The sequence below is a fragment of the Eretmochelys imbricata genome, chromosome 5 (genome assembly GCF_965152235.1).
Source record: "Eretmochelys imbricata isolate rEreImb1 chromosome 5, rEreImb1.hap1, whole genome shotgun sequence".
In the NCBI taxonomy this organism is placed as follows: domain Eukaryota; kingdom Metazoa; phylum Chordata; order Testudines; family Cheloniidae; genus Eretmochelys; species Eretmochelys imbricata.
In genome coordinates this window covers 111,946,313-111,969,007 of record NC_135576.1, presented here as the reverse complement: position 1 = coordinate 111,969,007, position 22,695 = coordinate 111,946,313, and the positions used below count along the sequence as shown (strand labels likewise).

Below are 22,695 nucleotides of genomic sequence, written 5' to 3'. Positions count from 1 at the left end.
TGATCTACCCTGTCTATACCCACAGAGATTGAAGCCCACAGAGCTGTGGCTGGAGGAATGTGGGGGGGCTGGAGGGAAAGAAAGAATATACCTTGGAGGCTGCATTCCCTTTTTCATGCTGCCCTCATGCCTCAGACGGGATCTATGGGTACAGATTCTTCTCTGTTTGCAGAAGCAGGGGGGAGCATTTGACACTAGCCCTAGAATATTTTATGTTGTTGTTGCTGATTATTTTCATAGCTCCCAAAAGTGTGAACGTCTAAAAAGACACAGTCCCTTTTCCAAAGAGCTATAGATGTGGCATGATGAGTGAGGGTGACAAACAATGGGGCTGTAGCCAAATCATTATAACCATATAATTGAAAAACTTACATTTTCATCATTCCAGACTATTTGGAATTTCGATGTGTAGAATGCATTGAAAATCTGCTTAAAATGATTGTACTCCCATATTAAGCATAAATTCTGTGCTAAACTCATCTGAAAATGTACCCGATAGTCAGACACTGCAGACTATATTTCTTCCAAAAGTTTTTCCACACTTAGAAATTATTGATTTACTTTTATAGCTAAATTAGCTTTTTGTGTATGCCTATGATAAAGATTTCACAAGCCTCCAGAAAGATCCTTTGTTATCTCTTTATCTAAAGAGCTGTTGTGCAATTTAAGATTTTATATTATTGCATCATTCCTAACTGGAAATTACTTTTACCACTGCCGCTTTGAGAAATACAAAGACTTGTGTATCAAATGTAATTGAGAACTTAGCAATATTTAATACCATGATTATGCTACTTGATTTCATTTAATTTTTGTGTGTGTGTCTGGTGAATAATTATCCTCTTATTTTAGTAGTGAGGTGGCACATGGCATTATCTGTTGGGTATACAAAAGGGGATAACTCAGATCAAACGAATAAATAATTCTTAAAAGCAAATGATATTGCAGAGGAAACGCGATGATATGTTTCACTAATTTTTGGCATTAAGATAAAGCTAACCTCAATGTAACTTTTTAGCCTTTCTGTATTTTGTAAAATTCTTTGTATTAACAATTTCTAATCCCTTGTGTCCTACACATTCTTTAGAGATAAAGAAAAATATTTTCAAATTCACAAATCAAGCACATTCATTTATCCCATGCAATGGCTCAATCCAGCTGCAACTTAAGTCAAAGGAAACACTAATGTGCTTTAATGGGAGTAAGATCAGGTCTCAACTGAATTGTAAGGAGTTCAAATAAAAGACTGTAAAGCTTCTTAAATCCACGTGTATTCAGTTATCCTTTAAGGACCTTAAGAGTCTTCTGAGCGTTGTTCTGTATGTCAAGACATAGTTAAAACATACATATCATACATTTTCAAATACTGAAATTGCCTTGGGTTCTGTATATTTTTCACCATATAGATACATCTGCCAGTTCTTTTCCTCCATTGTGTTACTGACAATATTGTGTCCTTAGACTGATTCCCTCCACTTGTACTACATCAAGCTGTAATGACATCAGATCTCAAGCAAAATAGCACTGGGCAAGGTCAGTGCCTAAAAGGGAGATTTTTTAGGGCAGAAAGTAATGGTAGTGATTCAGTAAGTGGTGATTGTTCCTCTGAGTCAGTACCAAACCAGCATTCAAACCTGGTGTTATAGGAACCGGACTGCTGCAATTGACATCTTTAAGATATGACACAAAACGGGGGTCCTGATCATTAAAGATCACACGAGTAACTTTCATCTCTGGCCAAATTCCAACAGAGATAATTACATTCTGCCTTCATAAATTGCCCCTAATGTAATTAACTTGTTGTAGTGAACTTTAGAGTATCAAATGGGTAATGCATCTGAGCTTTTGGACATGTTGGACCCACCTTCCAAAAGATTTCTCACTTGTTTGTTTGTTCATTCATTCCTGTCTTAGCAAAAACTGAATTACAGTGTAATAATGTTGGAGTTGGATAAAGTATGCATGGATTTAGCTATTGTATTTCCTCTGTAATTTCAATTGGAGAAGTTATTTTCCACATTTTGTCTTGAACTCTTATGTAATGTTGTTTTGTTTTGTTAAAACAATTACTGAGATTCACCCCAGGGATGGTGTATGTCAGTGGTGGGCAAAATTTCTCTATGTAGAATTTGTAAGTTAGTAAAATTTTGAAGGGAGTTGGTTTATATTTGGATAAAAGGCACTGAATAAATGCAAGATAATTCAATGCACTGCTATACAGCTAACTATTGAAAGTACCCCCCCCCAGTAATTTGCTTTGTCATTTATAGAAAACCTGGATATATGACAACTTGTCATTTGAATATATCTTTTAAATATTGTTTTATTTGCACCCAAAGTCTCTCTTTATATTCTGTTTGTGTGTACCATGAATTTCCTGTTACTAGTTTGCATTTGTTAGTTTTTATGGTCCTTAGGATTAATTTCATGTGTCACACATGCTGTATGTACAATATTAAAAAATACCATGTTTTACCACTGATCAGTATTATCTTGGGGCCTGGCTGGGAAACACTTATTATTAGGCATAGTATTTAACAATATTAATAGTTCACAGTAGCACGTGTTATGCCTGATCATTTTTTTGTAAGGCTGGGGGCCAAATGAACCATTATTACAAGAGGTCATAAAATCTCCATTGAGAACACCATTAAGTTTATAGCAGGGTCTTTAATTTCCTGGTTTCTCCCATTTCCTAAGTAAATGTTTGCAAATTCTGCTGAGAACCACGGATTCTTGTTCAGCTTGACCTCTGCATATTTCCACTTGTGATCAACAGGGCACAAGCTCAGAATCTTGTACTCATCAGTACCCATTAGGGTTGCTTACCCCAGTGCCCCCACATCATATAGGGTTATACCAATCTAAAAGAGGAGTGGCCCCAATCACCTCTCAGTTCCTTCTCACTGCTAGAGGTCCAGTCAGCTTGGCACTCACTCAGTGCCCATGATGCTTTGCTCACCAGTTTTTCTTAACTTCTGTCCCTTTGAGGGCAATTTTTGTTTATAATTAATTAGCTAATCAGGACAATCATTAATCTTGAGTTATACTATTACAAGGCTGTTTTGTTTCAGAGGAAACTGAAAGATGTTATGAAGAACAGATCGCCAGACAGATCAAAATAAATAGTTCAAAATACATTAAATATAAGGAATGCAAGAAGTCCATACATCTGAATGTGTTTATTGCAGACCAACAAAGAAGAAGAGAGAAATTAATGTATAATGGAACAGCAGTGAAGGTAAATGGATTTGTTCAGGGGGTTGGAGTTTGATCCAGCTTTGCTTTGCACACTGACCAAGGAAATGCTTATTTCAGTCCAAACGTGATTTTTATGAGAAATCCAAGTGTAAGATTGCAGTAAGATTGCAGCCTACAATGAGGAACTGGCATTGTGAACACCCAAAAGAGAGGGGTTCCAACCAAGACTTCTGAATGAAATAAAATGTAAAGTGGCCAAGCTACTGATGAGAGTATTGCAGTTTATTCATTAAAACAGCAACTGCTCCTGAAGACAGTTAACAAGTTTGCTAAATGCTCACTGAAATCAAACACAAAAGGGGCTCAAACACAGTTAAATCAAATTAACTTGTAAATGTGAATTCATATTTATAAAGCATTTTTGGGGATAGTTGCTCAGTTGTAGTGACTTAAGTGTACTTAAAATTTAAGTGCAGATGAACAAGAAAAATATAATCACATTTCCACTGATATAACCATAACGGCATAATTTTTAGAAGATCCTGTTTTTGACAGTGGAAAAATTACTATAAATCTGTCTCACTTAAAGTAAACTGACACGAAACTGGGAGGAGTGGTAGATACGCTGGAGGGGAGGGATAGGATACAGAGGGACCTAGGCAAATTGGAGGATTGGGCCAAAAGAAATCTGATGAGGTTCAACAAGGACAAGTGCAGAGTCCTGCACTTAGGACGGAAGAATCCCATGCACCGCTACAGACTAGGGACCGAATGGCTCGGCTGCAGTTCTGCAGAAAAGGACCTTGGGGTTACAGTGGACGAGAAGTTGGATATGAGTCAACAGTGTGCCCTTGTTGCCAAGAAGGCCGATGGCATTTTGGGATGTATAAGTAGGAGCATTGCCAGCAGATCGAGGGACGTGAGCATTTCCCTCTCTTCGACATTGGTGAGGCCTCATCTGGAGTACTGTGTCCAGTTTTGGGCCCCACACTACAAGAAGGATGTGGAAAAATTGGAAACGTCCAGCGGAGGGCAACAAAAATAATTAGGGGACTGGAACACATGACGTATGAGGAGAGGCTGAGGGAACTGGGATTGTTTAGTCTTCAGAAGAGAAGAATGAGGGGGGATTTGATAGCTGCTTTCAACTACCTGAAAGGGGGTTCCAAAGAGGATGGATCTAGACTGTTCTCAGTGGTAGCAGATAACAGAACAAGGAGTAATGGTCTCAAGTTGCAGTGGGGGAGATTTAGGTTGGATATTAGGAAAAACTTTTTCACTAGGAGGGTGGTGAAACACTGGAATACGTTACCTGGGGTGGTGGAATCTCCTTCCTTAGAAGTTTTTAAGGTCAGGCTTGGCAAAGCCCTGGCTGGGATGATTTAGTTGGGGATCAGTCCTGCTTTGAGCAGGGGGTTGGACTAGATGACCTCTTGAGGTCCCTTCCAACCATGATATTCTATGATTCTATGATTAGGTACGTTAATGGTTATTAATGACCTACCATGCTTGAAAATCTAGCTGGAGCAATAATAAAGAATTTATTTATTTATTTTTTACAAAAATGTAAACTCAGTCAAAGTATCATTCAGATAAATGTAGTAAATTGCAGGGAGCATTCTGATTGCAAGAGCAGGAAATAAATAATGGTGCTGAACTACCAAATCAATAAATAACTATAGGGCACTAATTGCATAATCCCTTCAGTTGAATACAAACTCTAATGGTATCAGCATACTCTTCCTTCAGCTGGAAGGACAGACTTTTGTATCTGGTAGAGTTAATTAACCATTATATCTTTTAAGGTAGTGATCCAAAGTTAGATTAGGGGTTAGCAGGTATAACTCGGCTTAGTTTGATCCTGTGATATTAGGACTCCATGTAACCTACATAATGGACTTATACCAGTTTTACACTGGTATAAAGGAGAACATAAATGGCCTTTTGTGCCTTAAACTCAAAGGAAATAATGTGTCTATTGCTGCTTGTTCATCCTGTACAAAAAGGAGGAGGAGGACAGACTCTTAGGCCTGATCTCTATGTCCTCTGAGAATTCAATAAATACATGCTAAGTGCCAGATGCTTGTTTCTGGTCTGTGTGTGCCCAGCACAGCTCATTACATGGCTTTAAACGTGCGTGAAGACTCAGGGTATTGCTCAATATCTCACTATTCCAGAATACAAACATCCAGTTCCTTAGCTTGTGTAAAGTGACATCATTATATTGAGCTACGCTGCTTTGGACCAGTTGCAGATCAGGCCAACAGAATGACACTGACAAGTTTCCTCATTAGCAATGAAGGCCAAAGTGAACACATCTCATCAGTGGTTTGCAAACTTTGTTGGCACCCCATTCTCTTCACAGCAGAGTTCAAAGTACTGGTCCTGATCTGCAAGCCACTTCGAGTACATCTACATTACAACTAGACAGTCACGACTGGCCTGTGCCAGCTGACTTGGGCTTGGGCTAAGGAGCCATTTAATTACAGCGTAGACATTTGGGCTCAGGTAGGAGCCTCTGCTCTCGGACCCTCCCACCTTAACCCAAGTCAGCTGGCACAAGCCAGCCACAGGTTTTTAATTACAGTGTAGACATACCCTTAATGGCCTTTGATTAGAGATTTGAGAGTGAATTAAAACAGCCTGGCTTGAAAGCATTGATAACGTGGATCGCAGTTGCTAGGTTCTCATTTGTGAGGAATGTTTGAAGCCTACGAGGCAAAGATGGTAGAAGAAGTTTTTCACCACTTGCAATGTGTGTTCAGAACACTGAGATGTATAGCAGCACCCCCAAATCTTCACACCACCTTGATGATCTGTAGTCTCAGGGTCTCTCTCTCAGGAGTAAAAGTAGTATATTGATAAGTTCCTCAAAGTGTTTCCCCCTTCCTATCTATATCACTTCTGGCTTTTCTGGGCTGAGGTCAGAGTCATCTTCATTTTTCTGCTGATTTCTTCTAGGTATTGGGACATCTTGGTGATGATGGAGGCTACATCGGTGGAGAAGGTGATATAAAATTGTGTTGAGTTTCATCTGCATATTGTCAGCACCTGAATCTGTAGCATGTCTGTCTCTCTGAGCAGTCTCATGTAGGTGTCAAAAAAGCGAGGAGAGGGTATTCAGCCCCTCACTACTCTCTGGGTTCTGTCTGAATGGAAAGATTGAATCCAACATAGTACTATCTATTCACACAAGATTCAATGTGTGTACCATGAGCACTATATGATCTCAATTCCCTTGGACAATTCCTTCCTCCTAATTCCCAGTTAGTTCCCTTCACAAAACCTGATTATTCTGACATTGAACAGAAAAGGCTCAGTATAACCCAAAGAGAATAACAACAGGAACAAAAATGTTAATGCTAAATCACTACTGATCCTTATATAAGGATCCCCTCTTGGTGTGCTTAAATAGTTTGACACACTGACTACTAACCTATACCAAAACATTACTGCTAGCATTGCACCCGGTAGTAAATTATTATAATATTTGACATCAGTTGCGGGTGCATGGAGGGTATAATTGTAAGTAGAAATTAGCTCTTTATAGCTTAAGCCTAAAATGTTATGAGAATTGTGTGTAATGTTAAAAACAATATTTACCCCAAGTGCTTAGAACCCACAATGGAATGCAACTTGTAGATAAACACTTTTTGGTTTGAGCCTGTGGCTGCTGCCATGAAGGCAAATTTGTCTAGTGGTTAGAGCACAGGACTGGCTCTATGGACACTTGGATTCTAATCTTGACACTGAGAGTAACGTTTTTTTACTTCATATCATTTCATCTTGGCTTCCCTACCTACAAAATAGAAATAATATCTACCCTCTTAATCTGGAGTAGGTGATGAGGTTTACTCAGTGTTCGTGAAACATCATGGGATCTCCAGAAGGAAGAGTTTCAGTCCATTGCTTGAAGTCTAAAATTCAAATTTTAAGAGTCTCTAGCATGTAGTCTATTGAAAACTGCTGTTAAATAGCAATTATTTTAGATTCTTAGAATCATAGAATATCAGGGTTGGAAGGGACCTCAGGAGGTCATCAAGCCCAACCCCCTGCTCAAAGCCAGACCAATCCCCAACTGGATCATCCCAGCCAGGGCTTTGTCAAGCCTGACCCTAAAAACTTCTAAGGAAGGAGATTCCACCACCTCCCTAGGTAACGCATTCCAGTGTTTCACCACCCTCCTAGTGAAAAAGTTTTTCCTAATATCCAACCTAAACCTCCTCCACTGGAACTTGAGACCATTACTCCTTGTTCTGTCATCTGCTACCACTGAGAACAGACTAGATCCATCCTCTTTGGAACCCCCTTTCAGGTAGTTGAAAGCAGCTATCAAATCCCCCCTCATTCTTCTCTTCTGAAGACTAAACATCCCCAGTTCCCTCAGCCTCTCCTCATAAGTCATGTGTTCCAGTCCCCTAATCATTTTTGTTGCCCTCCGCTGGACGTTTCAAATTTTTCCACATCCTTCTTGTAGTGTGGGGCCCAAAACTGGACACAGTACTCCAGATGAGGCCTCACCAATGTCGAAGAGAGGGAAATGCTCATGTCCCTCGATCTGCTGGCAATGCTCCTACTTATACATCCCAAAATGCCATTGGCCTTCTTGGCAACAAGGGCACACTGTTGACTCATATCCAACTTCTCGTCCACTGTAACCCCAAGGTCCTTTTCTGCAGAACTGCAACCGAGCCATTCGGTCCCTAGTCTGTAGCGGTGCATGGGATTCTTCCGTCCTAAGTGCAGAACTCTGCACTTGTCCTTGTTGAACCTCATCAGATTTCTTTTGGCCCAGTCCTCCAATTTGTCTAGGTCCCTCTGTATCCTATCCCTACCCTCCAGCATATCTACCTCTCCTCCCAGGTTAGTGTCATCTGCAAACTTGCTGAGGGTGCAATCCACGCCATCCTCCAGATCATTAATGAAGATATTGAACAAAACTGGCCCCAGGACCCACCCTTGGGGCACTCCACTTGATACCAGCTGCCAACTAGACATGGAGCCATTGATCACTACCTGTTAAGCCCGACAATCTAGCCAGCTTTCTATCCACCTTATAGACCATTCATCCAGCCCATACTTCTTTAACTTGCTGACAAGAATACTGTGGGAGACTGTGTCAAAAGCTTTGCTAAAGTCAAGGAATAACACGTCCACTGCTTTCCCCTCATCCACAGAGCCATTTATCTAGTCACAGAAGGCAATTAGATTAATCAGGCATGACTTGCCCTTGGTGAATCCATGGTGACTGTTCCTGATCACTTTCCTCTCCTCTAAGTGCTTCAGAATGGATTCCTTGAGGACCTGCTCCATGATTTTTCCAGGGACTGAGATGATGCTGACTGACCTGTAGTTCCCAGGATCCTCCTTCTTCCCTTTTTAAAAGATGGGCACTACATTACCCTTTTTCCAGTCGTCCGGGACCTCCCCCGATCACCATGAGTTGTCAAGGATAATGGCCAATGGCTCTGCAATCACATCTGCCAACTCCTTTAGCACTCTCGGATACAGCGCATCCGGCCCTATGGACTTGTGTTTGTCCAGCTTTTCTAAATAGTACCAAACAATTTCTTTCTCCACAGAGCGCTGGTCACCTCCTCCCCGTGCTGTGCTGCCCCGTGCGGTAGTCTGGGAGCTGACCTTGTTCATGAAGACAGAGGCAAAAAAAGCATTGAGTACATTAGCTTTTTCCACATCCTCTGTCACTAGGTTGCCTCCCTCATTCAGTAAGGGGCCCACACTTTCCTTGACTTTCTTCTTGTTGCTACCATAACTGAAGAAACTCTTTTTGTTACTCTTAACATCTCTTGCTAGCTGGAACTCCAAGTGTGATTTGGCCTTCCTGATTTCACTCCTGCATGCCTGAGCAATATTTTTACACTCTTCCCTGGTCATTTGTCCTATCTTCCACTTCTTGTAAGCTTCTTTTCTGTGTTTAAGATCAGCAAGGATTTCACTGTTAAGCCAAGTTGGTGGCCTGCCATCTTTACTATTCTTTCTACACATTGAGATGGTTTGTCCCTGTAACCTCAATAAGGATTCTTTAAAATACAGCCAGCTCTCCTGGACTCCTTTCCCCCTCATGTTATTCTCCCAGGGGATCCTGCCCAATAGTTCCCTGAGGGAGTCAAAGTCTGCTTTTCTGAAGTCCAGGGTCCGTATTCCACTGCTCTCCTTTCTTCCTTGTGTCAGGCTCCTGAACCCGACCATCTCATGGTCACTGCCTCCCAGGTTCCCCTCCACTTTTGCTTCCCCTACTAATTCTTCCCAGTTTGTGAGCAGCAGGTCAAGAAGAGCTCTGCCCCTACTTGGTTCCTCCAGCACTTGCACCAGGAAATTGTCCCCTACACTTTCCAAAAATTTCCTGGATTGTCTGTGCACTGCTGTATTGCTCTCCCAGCAGATATCAGGGTGATTGACGTCTCCCATGAGAACCAGGACCTGCGATCTAGTAACTTCCGTTAGTGGCCAGATTATAAAAGCTTTTTAAATTTTTCTTTGCATACCATCCTATAATATAATTACCAGTTTATAGATATGGCCTTTGTGTTTCATATGCTTTTTGGCTTACATTTAACAGGTACCTATCCAATTTATGATTTTGAACAAGTAAATAACGTAATATACTTTAAAGATGTAAACTATGTCAACTTCACAGTGTTTACATTTGTCATCCTTTTTTAGTCCTCTCCTTACATTAATTTTAAGTTGTAAAGTATTGAAAAAGTGTCTGCAATTTTAGATGTCAGCCATTCCCCAGTTACAATTAGCATTTAAAAGACTTAACATAATTTTTTATTCAAATATGCCGCCTTTGGTAGTCATGGTAACCTCCCTCATCAGTATCTTCCAGCTTCAGAATGTGCTGCCACAATACTTCTAGACACTACCATTCAGGTTTTTTCACTTGTTTCCCTCCTACCTTCTCCTCATGCACAAAAGACATACCCCTGCCCTTGCAAAGTCTAAGCTGCATAACAACAATAAAGGAGACAAAATAAAAATGTAAAAAAAGAATACTTATAAGCACCACTGCATGAATCTTTCTGGAGATAGAAACTGATGAAGAAGAATGATTTATCTCTTGGATGACTTCAGCTGGTGTCTACATGTGGTACAGTAGTTAAATATAGTAAATCCTTTCTCTTGTTTTCTAATCATTCTAACATTCCTACCCTGGTTGGTGCACCTGGTCTTGGCCTCTGATATCCATCTAGACAAATATCCTATAGTCTTCCAGTCATTTCCATAGCACCCCACTGAGACCATAGCTGCTGTCATCTGCTGAAATGGCAGTAGACTTAAAAACATTGCAAATGCCACTACTGGATATGTAAAGTGACGTTATGTCCCAGTTCTACCGAGATAGTCCTATTTTTATTTTGATGTCCCAGTGTCCCAATAACTACTTTTGGGATGCTTGAAATGTCCTGGCTTTTCATTAAATCAATCAAAACATTGGTATTTTTATGTTTGTTCAAGATGTATTGCTATGCTGAGTAGAATTTGCTCTCTGTTTGGCAGGAACTAACAGTTATGAATGAATATTCAGTGTGATGGACAGCAGAATGAAAGGAAAGCAGAACAAGCAGACATACTTACAGAGCTGTTCTTTAGCTCTAAGCGAACACTAACAATATTTGCAAAAAGAAAAGGAGTACTTGTGGCACCTTAGAAACTAACCAGTTTATTTGAGCATAAGCTTTCGTGAGCTACAGCTCACTTCATTTGGTTAGTCTCTAAGGTGCCACAAGTACTCCTTTTCTTTTTGCGAATACAGACTAACACGGCTGTTACTCTGAAACTAACAATATTTGTTAACTTGAGTTTCATTGTAAACTTATTCAGAAAATAGAGTTATGTTAGTGAGCAATGGAAACCTGAAGCCATTTCCAAATATTTCTCAGGGCTTGTCTGCAAGAACAATTAGTTCACAGCAAGCTGGGACGTGAATCTAACCCGCACTAGCCTGCCACAGACTAACTGTCCATGTGGACACTGCTGACACACATTACCAGTTTGTTAGAACCAATGTTGAAGGCCAATTTAGTCAGGGTGGATGTGGTCCACTCCCAATAATTGATGAGGAGGTGTCAAGCCTTCTTGGCCTTCAACATTGGTTCTCCACTTGTAAGGTAACTCCCTTCTCTTCATGTGCCAATATATATTTATGCCTGTTTCTGTAATATTCATTCCGTGTATCCGAAGAAGTGGGTTTTTCACCAAGGAAAGCTTATGCCCAAATAAATCTGTTAGTCTTTAAGGTGCCACCGGACTCCTCGTTGTTTCTTCCATCAAATATCTCAATTCCTTGCTCCTCCCCCTTGTCAAATCAGTAAATTGTCCCTTTCAAACCCATAATTTCCTCATTCAAGTTGCTCCTCCATCCCCGATACATCCTTTGTGTATCTCCCCTACCCCAATTCTTTCTTTCAAATTTCCCTCCCTGTCTCGACTCCCTCCCTCTGGGTCCTTCACTCAAATTCCTCCCCCTCCCTTCATCCAACTGTCCCACCGTATCCCTCTACCTCTGACTCCCCACATCCTGTCCTTTGAGTTTCTCCCCTTTGGCTGTGTAGTGTTCCCATTCAGGAGAATTATGCTACTGCTCAAGGAGCCCAGGAGTCTTGCACAAATTGGAAGATTTAATAGATCAGAAAATATGAGTAGACTGAATCTTGGCATTTCCAAATGACCCCTTACATCCTAACTCCTCCACACTCACTCCAGAATAATATGAGTGGGATGGGGGTGGGGAGTCTTGAAGTAACTGGGTCAGGTTGGTTTTTTTAATGTTTTGCTCAGTCCAGGTGACATTTAGCCTTTACCATTCCCTGCATAGAGTAGCTGTACAAAACAGATCTAGGAAGAGATTGTGTGTGTGTGCGTACGGATGACCGTCTGTATTTATTATTATTTTAATTTGTAATAGGAACAATTTATAACATAGAATTGTTATTGTTGATGGGGTGGGATAGCTCATGTTGCCACTATTTGTGCTAGATCTGTTCTGCGGACGGAGATCTTCAGTCAAGCTGGCTGGGAATTTTTTGACAGGCCATTTTTTGTGCCCCACCCCCCAATTTGTCAAAGTGGAAATGATATGCAAAACAGGGGGTTTCAAGAACTCTCCAGACCTCCCCCACCCCCCATTGGAATATTTGTTAATTGTTAAAACATCCTATTTTGACATTTTAAAACTGAAAGTTTCAGTTTTTCCAGTCAAAATGCACTTTGTTTTGAAATTTTAGTAAATTTAGATTAAAACATGGTGAAAGGGGGAAAGATCAAAAACAAATGAAAGGTTTCAGAATTATTAAAATGAAATCTTTTGGCTTACCCAAACCAAAATGTTCTTCATATTTTTGGGTCTTGAAAATTTTTGAGATTCTGACTTTTCCTCCCAGTTCAGGATGGGAAGGGAAAATTTTTTGCAGGTTGGGGAAAGACATCAGTCTCTGTGGCCGTATGCAGAGTAGTTTTAGCCCTGTTGATCCCAGGATATTAGAGAGAAAAAGATGAGTGAGGTGATATCTTGTATTGGACCAACTTCTCCTGGGGAGAGGGACAAGCTTTCAAACCACACAGAGCTCTTCTTCAGGTCTGGGAAAGTCTCCCTGGCCCTGTCTTTCACCATCCCTAACTTCACTGTATGAAGGGGGAGGCGGGAGAGGGAAAGAAAATAGGACAGGCTGATAGGCAGGGAAATCTCATTCCATAGTGCAGGGATGTATATCACCCACTGAGCTGCCAGGCTTCGGTGGGTCCCTGTGACTTTGTGTCATAACCTTCAGCTGGCACATGCAGCTCGGCACATGTTCACCTGCTTGCAGCTACAGACTGATGTGGGAGGGGAGCCTCCCGCTCCTTGACTTACGGTGTCCTCTGTGCCAGAGCGAGGGAGGCAGAGCGGATAGGCAGAGGGGAGGGAGGGAGTGGCCGAGGCAGAGGAGAGCGGAGCAGGGTGGAGAAAGGGCCGGCAGTGGATGCTGTGCAGCTGGCACCGGTCAGTCTCACCCGGAGCTCAGCCTCTCACTTAGGCGGGTAAGAGGCGGCGGCCGGCTGACAGCAGCATCCTGCACCAACTAGTCCCTCGTTCGCACATCACTTCCAGGAGGAGGGGAAGGCGGAGGGCAGGGGACCGGTCCCGGCTTGTAGCACCGGCGGCGCCGTGCGGGCTGCACTCATGCAAACCACCTTCTGCCCCGGCCCGGCGGGGGAGAGCGCTGCACCCCGGTAAGTGCTGGGCCCCGCGCTGGGGCTGGGGCTGGGGCTGGGGCTGTGGCGGCGGCAGCTGCGGGGAGGAAGGGGCACGGGCGTGAAGGCGAGTGGGGAGGGCTCCGGGTTAATCCCCTCAGCTCCCCCCTCCCCCCCCCGTTGGCCCTTGGCAAGGGTAGGGAATGGGGGGGGGGAAGGGGTAGGACTGCCCCCCACACTGATCGTTTGGTATCTAATCCCCCCATTCCTTTGAAGTGGTTTCTTTGTGGGGCCCCACTCCCTACCCCCCCCCATTTGGTTACCCATCTAAATTAAGCAAATGGAGGGAGCACCCACCTCCTCATAGCAGACAAACCCACCCCAAATGCTTTTCCTGCCCTAAATGGGGCTGCCCCCCCCTCCCCTTAGGGGACAAGATATTTCCCAAGCCACAGCCCCCACCATGGGGTTCTCTGTGATGTCACATGAGATGTAAGGAGACGGTGCAGGTGCACAGCCGTGAAGCTGAAGCTGGAGGTGGGGGAGAAATCAGGAAATAGTTCCCCCTCCCCAAGTACCTCGCCTTTATATGAAGTGTTGTTCTGAGATTGGGTGTTGGGGGGGGGGAGGGTTGGAGAAAGGAAAAGTTTTGCAAAGTTGGAGCTGAGTTAGTGGTACCTATTTGTGTGTCTGAGACATCTTTGCAATGACCCAGAGGAAGGGTATATATTAAAAAAGAAAGTCAGTGAAAAGGAGTTTTCCCCTTCATATTCCTAGATATGTGTTAAGTGCAGATATGTGTTATCCTACGGGCTCAAATCTCTTGAGTGTGTGTGGCTGTCCATCTATCTAATCAGTATGTTATAGAATTATCGAAACTGGGGAGGTACAGGGTGTATTTTGTCATTCAGTTCACACATCTAGAATTATATTTCTGATTTCCCTTTATAAACATCTCAAGAGAGAGCTATTTGGATCATTGGTTGTGTAAATTGCAAGCACAGCCACTAATAATATGTTTCTTTATCTTGACTGTTTAATATTATTTGTGGCAGACTGGTAGGGAGTCAATCTAAGATGGAAAACGAAATACCTCCCCTATGGGCTGTAAAAAAAATTTTTATACCCCTGGCATTATCTGGAAATGGGAACAATTTTTTTAATAAAATCAAGAAAATGGATCCGACTGTGCAACTGCTGTGTGCCCAAATGTGGATAATTGAAATTCTGTATTTAACAAGACTGTAATCACTGGTTTTAAACGTATTTTTAAATTTATTTTTAACATTTCGTATAATCTGTAATAATCAGACATGTTAATATCTTAATGTCCTGAATAATTGGCATGATATAAAGTCTTTCTATGTGCATATTCAATATACAGTAGTAATAGTAATTATTTTTATTGCTTACAGCATAAAAGATCTAATGATTGTATACATCATTTTCTGTATTAAGATATGTCTTTGAAAAAAGTTTAAATTCATTAATCATACAGCCAATATTCACAGTAGTTGTTCTGTGTTAACAAAGCACACTAATGGGCCAATACTCCAAACTCTTTCTTATGTTCTTACTCGCCCATATAATTCAATGGCAATATTTGTGTTAGTCAAGACTATTTGCTTAAGGGTTTGCAGGATTGGGCACTTAAGTTTTTAGAGGATATATGTCACGTGCGCTTTTACTTTTCAAAAAACAAAGAAAAAATATTGATAAATGATATTTTTGTCTTCGGTTGTCCATACACTTTATGATGTTTCAGGGCCTGATCCAAAGCAGGCTGAAGTCAACGGGAGTCTTTGTCTTGAATTCAGGGAACTTTAAATCCATGTCTTAATGGGACATAAAGAAGACATAGATGTATTTGATCTTTATTTCAATCCTATTGTCACCAGAGTTATTCCTACTTAAAATTCAATGACTGTTGCAGGATTGTTTAATTTAAATTTAACGTTTAAATTAAAACTGCTTGAGTTGCAAATAGGTCTGAATAGGACTGTATTTGCCCTTAGGTTAATATTTAATATAGATATTCCCACAACATTTGGGAATTAGGCATTGTGCAATCAGAGTGACAAATAATGAAGAAAAGGAATGCTTTTAGTAGTATCCACTAACCCAATCGTTTATGCATTTTTACATATACTTTGGGGACAGCTTTTAGTCTCCGCTGGAATTATTTGTCATCTGCTGAGAACTGACTTAGTTCTGAATGGCATGAAATGGTCTGATTACTGATGGATTTTTATCCACTGGATTTTCCTCCTATGCAGAATTTATTTTTGTATTAAAACAAACATTCTGTTGCTGTGTCTGCTGGAAAGCTTAGTTTTGATTGGATGCAACATGACAGTACATTACAGTTTTTGTTTGCAGTGTTGTAGCCGTGTTGGTTCCAGCCTCTGAGAGAGACAAAGTGGGTGAGGTAATATCTTATATTGGACCAACTTCTGTTGGTGGAAGAGACAAGCTTTCAAGCTTACACAGCTTTTTTTCAGTTCTGGAAAAGGTAACCAGCGTGTCACAGCTAAATGTGTGGGATAGATTGATAAGTGTAAGGTGTGACACATGTTGCAGGAGATTACTTAAAAGGAAGTGGGCAATTAAAACCTCTACAGTCACAGGAAAAATGTTTAATATTCTGTATTAAACGCTTTGTTTAATCATGTACAGTAAAACATCTTTTAAAAAGTCAGGTTTCTAATCACGTGTTATTAATAAAAGTTGTTTTTCCTTTTAAGCATGAATGACGAATATACTCCATCTGAAGCATAAAAGTACTTGATTCTGGAAAAGCACGTGAAAACACCTTTAGCGTTAAAATCAGGAAGAAGTATGAAAGAACAGTCTGTCTGATACTGAATTTCTGGGCCACAACATCTTGCAGAGAACAAAAATGGCTCTTTCTAAAAACACTGTTGCAAGTATCCTTGAAGAATGGTGTTTGGAGGAACCACTGTTTAGGTGTAGAAGGCAACAGAATGTCAGGAAAAAACTGAGACTGATACGAATAATAGGTTTTTTCATGAGTATAATGGCCATTAGCACTTTCTCTCTTTCAATTAGTGCCTTTTTCAAGATGGAGCCACATAGCACAGAGATGACCAGCAGTCTAGGTAGCCAAAAGTCAATGCATGGGCATCAAAGAACTCTGCTGGATGTCAAGGAACAGAATCAAAATGGCACTCCAGATCCACCTATTTCTATGAAATATGAAACTGAACACAATCATGCAAAAGGAGAACACTCCAAGGGAGAGTACCCAGAAGACCTTTTTTCTCTTGCGGAAAGAAGAAGGGGGGCAGTAATCCTCCATATCCTGGGAATGATTTACATGTTCATAGCCTTAGCCATAGTCTGTGATGAATTCTTTGTTCCTTCACTGACTGCCATCACTGAGAAGCTAGCCATATCTGATGATGTGGCTGGGGCAACATTCATGGCTGCGGGTGGCTCAGCTCCAGAACTCTTCACATCTTTGATAGGAGTCTTTATATCTCACAGCAATGTTGGCATTGGAACAATAGTAGGATCTGCAGTATTCAATATCCTGTTTGTTATTGGAATGTGTGCTTTATTTTCTAGAGAGATCTTAAACCTTACCTGGTGGCCACTCTTTAGGGATGTGTCCTTTTATATCATGGACTTGATCTTGCTAATAATCTTTTTTTTGGATAATTTAATCATGTGGTGGGAGAGCTTAACACTACTGACAGCTTATTTTTGTTATGTGACTTTCATGAAATTCAACGTTCAAGTCGAAGAATATGTGAAAAAAATTTTAAACAGGAACAAAGTTGAGAAGGTAACAACAGCAGATTCTGAACAGAAGGTTGGTTATTTTTTAATACGTATATAAATCTGAAATGCTTCTGTGTCTTAAGGGTCCTTGCTGTGGTAAATATATGTGACATGGAGGTTTCTAGGTTTTACCAAATATTTCTGTGATTACCATACCATATAGTCCACTTTACCAGTCAACTGGCAAAAAAGGCATGAAATAGCTTTTTGAAGCTTATTTACTCCCAGTAGTTTTTTACTCCATAATAGTCTAAGCCACATGGGTAACCATTCAAAAGTCAGCATTTACCATATCATGGTGTTTAAGATACTACGGATATCCCCTATACTCTTAAATTAGACAGTAGCTTTAGTATCTCTTGGCAAATGCTGTCTTTTTTATGACTACCACAGCACTTTCTTCACCAGGAACAAGTAAACAAATTTGGAACAATATACAAAAGTACATCTTTTGTAAATTTATCTGTAGAAGCAACAGAGGGGATCCTGTTATTTTTCCAGTTATTTGGATTTACACTATTTCATCACTTTTAAAGAATTTTTATATGAATTAACTTTTCATTTTTCTTTGCAACATCTCAATGATTACATTGGTATAGGGCTGGGCCTTTAATTTAAACAAATATCTTTATTGCACATTATCTCTCAGCTGAACATCCTACAGTTATAAGCCTCATACTTGGGCCTTGTGATGAAAGGTGGGGATGTTTGCAATGGTATTCAGTGGATCTGGTTATCATCAACTTGGTGAAGATAACTATAAAGAGAGAGTTTCTTTAGAAAGGAGGTATTTAAGCTAATTAGAAAGCTGAATTCATAAATACTGCATGTAGGCAGCGTGGAATTTTGTCTCAGGGCTTTAGAATACTTGTGCAAACTTTTCATGTTGTCATCTAGGTGGGGTTTAGTCAAGAGCCTAGTTGCATATGAATATGAGATGTTGGCATAGGGAGATTATTTACACATAGATGATACAGTCAGATTTTTTCATGAGTTAAAATTGTTGTTCAGTAAAGTATGATAGAATTAGCCACCATTTTGTGTGTGTCTGCAGCAGCCACAAAATGGTGGAACAGAATAAAAATGATGATCTTGATCTCTCTGTGTCTCTGTATATGTATATGTGTGTGTGTATTGCATAGACACAGATAGATATACATATGGGCTCCAATCCTGCTGCTGATAGCATACAGTCAGACTTGTGCACCCATGCAGAATGCCAACTAAGTTAATGGGGCTTCACATAGTAGTGCAGTACACCTAGGTGCTATTAGTTGTGGGATGAAGACATAGAAAATGATCAGAAAAATTTCCATCAAAACAACATTCAAATGAAAATGGGGGCGGGGAGTGAAATGTTTTTCATTTTCTGACCAGCTTTAGCATATATATAATAATGTTTATAAATAAAGAGATTCCTTTTGGCCTTTGTATTCCATCCATTTTCCCAAAACAGAACTGTCAACTTTTTCTGTCTCAACATCTCTGTTTGAAAATGAAACAAGAAGGAAAATAGCAAACAGCTATTTGCCTTAAATAATAAAGCGTCTTTCAAAAGTTGTATAAATATGTCTGCTTCTTAAGAATGAAATCTCTGGTAAGGAATTGTAAAGACAATCACATTTTATACTAAATATGTTTCTGTAGGAAGCGGCTGCAGTATATAGAGTACTCCTAATTGATCAGTCCATGATTACTTTATCTATTAATCTTCTTATACAAGACATATGATATACTATTTGAGGTTTTTCTTTCATCCAAATAAAAATGGAATCTGTCAACTGATTTGGATTATCCAGGTCGGTCTATTTCAGTCTATAAAGTAACATAGTGTGTTGTACACATATCATGATAAGGATTTATTTATTCTTTACTCAACAGAAGAATAAAATATTTGAAAGCCAAATGAAATGTTCTGAATGCACACTAAAGTACTCTTGATAGATTTGACTAATTAGGCAAAAGCCATTTTGCAAAGTTCACTCATTTACTATATTTGAATAGTTCATTCATTTTCTTAAAGCTGACTCTATACCCATTTCAGCTTGTGCATTCCATCAGTGGTTCACTCATGTGCGTGTATAGCTAAAGTAAAATGGGTATTAAAGAATCATAAAATTGTCAACTTTTTTCTAGAGAAATTAGCTTTGCACCATATTTGTGAAAAGACTGGGAAAGTGGACTCTGAGAGAATAGTTACATATATATACATATATATATATATATATATATATATATATATATATATATATGAGTTAGGCTGTAAAAGATTTTGGAAACTTCTATTAAAACTTTGAAATAATAATCTATTCATTATCAATTCCTTTAGTATTCATATGAAAAAAATGATCAGGATTAACTCATTTGGTAATAATGGGGAATGTCATATAGTAAGTGCTTCAATAAGAATCCTGTTGTTATTCTGCATTCATTTATTTATCATGAATCTAAAATGTTAGATAATTGCGTAGTATTGCTTTTTAAATGAAAAAAAACTGGAAAATACAGCAGTCTCTCCTATAGAAATGTTAAAGGGTTCACTTTGTACAATCATTTCCTCAAGCAAAGAATAAAAATACTTATTGAGTGGTTAATCTCAGTGGCACATGGATGCTTACTTCCCAACCAATGGAGATTAGAAGAGCTGCAGAGTTGGTATTCTTGATCTTTGAAGGCAGAACTGCCTTACTTCAATACTATCCCTTCCTCCACAGGGAAAGTGCCATGGTATCCAAGGCAAAATAATATTGTATGTTATAAAATTAGCATATTTATATTCAAAAGCAACAAATGTAATTGTTCCTAATGCAAAATTGGCTTTTGTTTGATGTTTTTCTGAGAGGCATGGAATAGTGAGACAGCTCCTTGCAGTCACTAGATAGTGACTAAGGGTGTTCTCAGGAACTCTTACTGCAAAGCTGTTTCATGCTTTTGGGTTTTGCAAGACTCAGTAGAAAATTCTCCTGTTCCTTTTTGTTGCTTCTTCTAAATGTGCAGTACCAGCTCTACCATGGGTAAGCTGGAAAGTGGTCAGCCAAGGAAACTGTTGTCTATGGTGTTTAACTTTAAGACTTTGTTGTAATCTGACAGCAGGTCAACAGAGTTCTGAGAGGTCTAAATAAAGAAACATAAAGCTGGATAGCTGAAGGGTTAAGTGGCTTAGCAACAAATCTCAACCTCAAAGAGTAAAAAACCGAGATATTCATAGAGATAGATGAAAAACATTTGAAACGGTTAAAAGTCCTGTTGAAGTATATGGCAATACTTTGATTATCAGTCCCTTTCAGTAAAAGTCTGCAAGAAACCTGCTATGCTCTAAGAGGGAAATTCATCCCATTGTGGGAGCCCTCATAATTAAGGCTAAAGCAGGGCGTAAGTAGTGTATATAGCACAGGGTGAATTTCATCCCATAAAGAACAATCTTCTGAGTCTTCTGGTGTATTTTTAGGCTTAAATCATTTTGTTTGTCCATGGTGTAAATCACCCTGTCTGTGTTTAAATATAAATCAATATTAATATCTCCTATCAAATTAAACATAGGTCTTAATTACATATGAAATCGTCTGTCTCTCTGCCTGTTAGTCTTTCTCAAGGATATTTCTAATGCTTGTGTCACCAGTTGTGTCTAGGTGCCTCTTGAGTTTCACATAGATCTGAGAAGTATAGTTGGCACCAGTAGATTGTGAGCACTGAAGCACAAACAGAAAGCCATTTTTTGTGGTGTAGTCTTCTCTTGTTGTATGAATTATCTGTGTAAATGCCTGTGCATCTAGTCAGGAACATCTGCATACTGAGGGGTTTAAATTTAATGTGGGTTCACTTTAATCCCATGTTTTCAAGCTCTTGTTCTTTAAATATCCCTATCCCCTTTACAAAAAGTACAGGTTAAGAAAATCTGGCAGAAGTTGACGTGGGCAAAGGCATGCTAACAACAATTTAGTGAAATGGATGAGAATGGTACAGATTGCAAGCTCCTTGAGGGTGGAGCCTATGTGGTCCTTAGTGTTTTCTACAACACCAAATGTATCGACAGTGCTCAGTGAAAAACTGTGATAATTCTCCTCCTCGGTTCCATTCTGCCTTTGGGGTAAGCACAACATGCTGAGCAGCATGGTGATCATCTTCTGCAGGTGAGCTCTGCAGAGGTGTGCAAACAGGAGGGGGAAGGAAGGAGGACAGATAAAAGGGGGAAGAGGTCAGAGAAGCAAAACAAAACAAAAGTGGACAGACAGATGGGGAGGTAGAGTGGGATGATTAAAATATGAACATAAGGGCAAACCTGGTAGTGTAGTAGCAGCACATCATAATTCAGAACCAACCTTAGTCTTTGCTTTCCAGGCCAGCAAGGGGCTGGAAGTGCTGTGAATGGATGACACACAGCCTGGCATGGAAGCCTTAAGTTTCTGACTAGTGACCCTATAGAGGAGTAGCATGGAAGAGCTTTTAGAAAGAACCACATAGTTGGATGGAGGGGATAAAAATAAATAAAAATAAAGGATGGGGAGAGTAAAACAAAAACCAGCCTGGGGGGAAAAGTGGAGAGGTACAGATAATCATACAACTGTACAAAATCTAAGGAGAGAGAGATGTAGACAGAGAAAGGATGAAGGAGAGGAAAGAGAAAATGAGAAAGGAATAACTTTGAAGGTAGTGGAAACAAGAATTATAGCAGTTTTATTGGTTGCCTCAGCAGAGAAACAAAAGATTGGAAAGCCAATGCAAGGGAATGAAAATTGAATTTATCATGCCATCCCTATTAGCGGATCTTGCTTTAGCTGAGGTGCAATAGCTGGGTAGTCAAACCTGACACTGAAAATGTTGAACCTTTTCTGTAGATAGAAGGCTTCAATCTGTTCTTGAGATGTCAACTTCCACCTCGTTAAGTACAATTATATTATTACATTACAGTCTTCCTGCACCAATGTTGGCGCATAGGGCAGAAACTAGTCTCTTCCATTCCTCTGTCATTTGCTGCTGCTTCTATCTGCTCTATATTGTTGAAATCAACTGTTCTGCTCTCCCTACTAAAGGTTCTTCTTAAGGTTTTTTATGGGCACCCTTGTTTCCTCACACAAATTAGCTTCCACTTGACAGCTTGGGAGTCTGTGTGTTGGCATCTGGAGTAGATGCCCCAAATGTGTCCAGCCTTTCTATCTGATGCTACTGGAAATTAGCTGCTGGTTGGAGATTTCTCAGGTTTCTTCATCGATGATGAAATCTTTCCAACAAATGCCCAGAATCTTTCCTAGGCACTTTCTTTAGAAGGTATCTAGTTTTATAGTTTTAGTAGATCTCCAGTTCTTGCAGCCATATGTTAGTTCTGAGCTTATGGTTGAATTGAAAATTCTCAGTTTTGTTCTGGTGCTGTAGATCTTTCATTTCCATATGTTGCTGGGTTTAGTAAATGCTGTGGATGGGATGTCTTTCCTACCCTTGGTTTCACTTCCCTCTTGAGGTCTTCATTGGCCAATATGCTTCCAAAGTAGGTGGACA

The 22,695-nt window shown here is 40.1% G+C and overlaps 1 protein-coding gene across 2 annotated transcripts in view; it reads left to right on the top strand.

Annotated features, from left to right (window-relative positions):
* The first annotated feature begins 16,297 nt into the window (after positions 1-16,297).
* Positions 16,298-22,695, top strand: part of SLC24A2 (solute carrier family 24 member 2) — a 172,934-nt gene continuing 166,536 nt past the window's right edge. For both annotated transcript variants that reach the window (XM_077816450.1, XM_077816449.1), the window contains exon 1: positions 16,298-17,233. In XM_077816450.1, coding sequence (XP_077672576.1) covers positions 16,298-17,233 — 936 coding nt within the window. The remainder of the gene's footprint in view (positions 17,234-22,695) is intronic.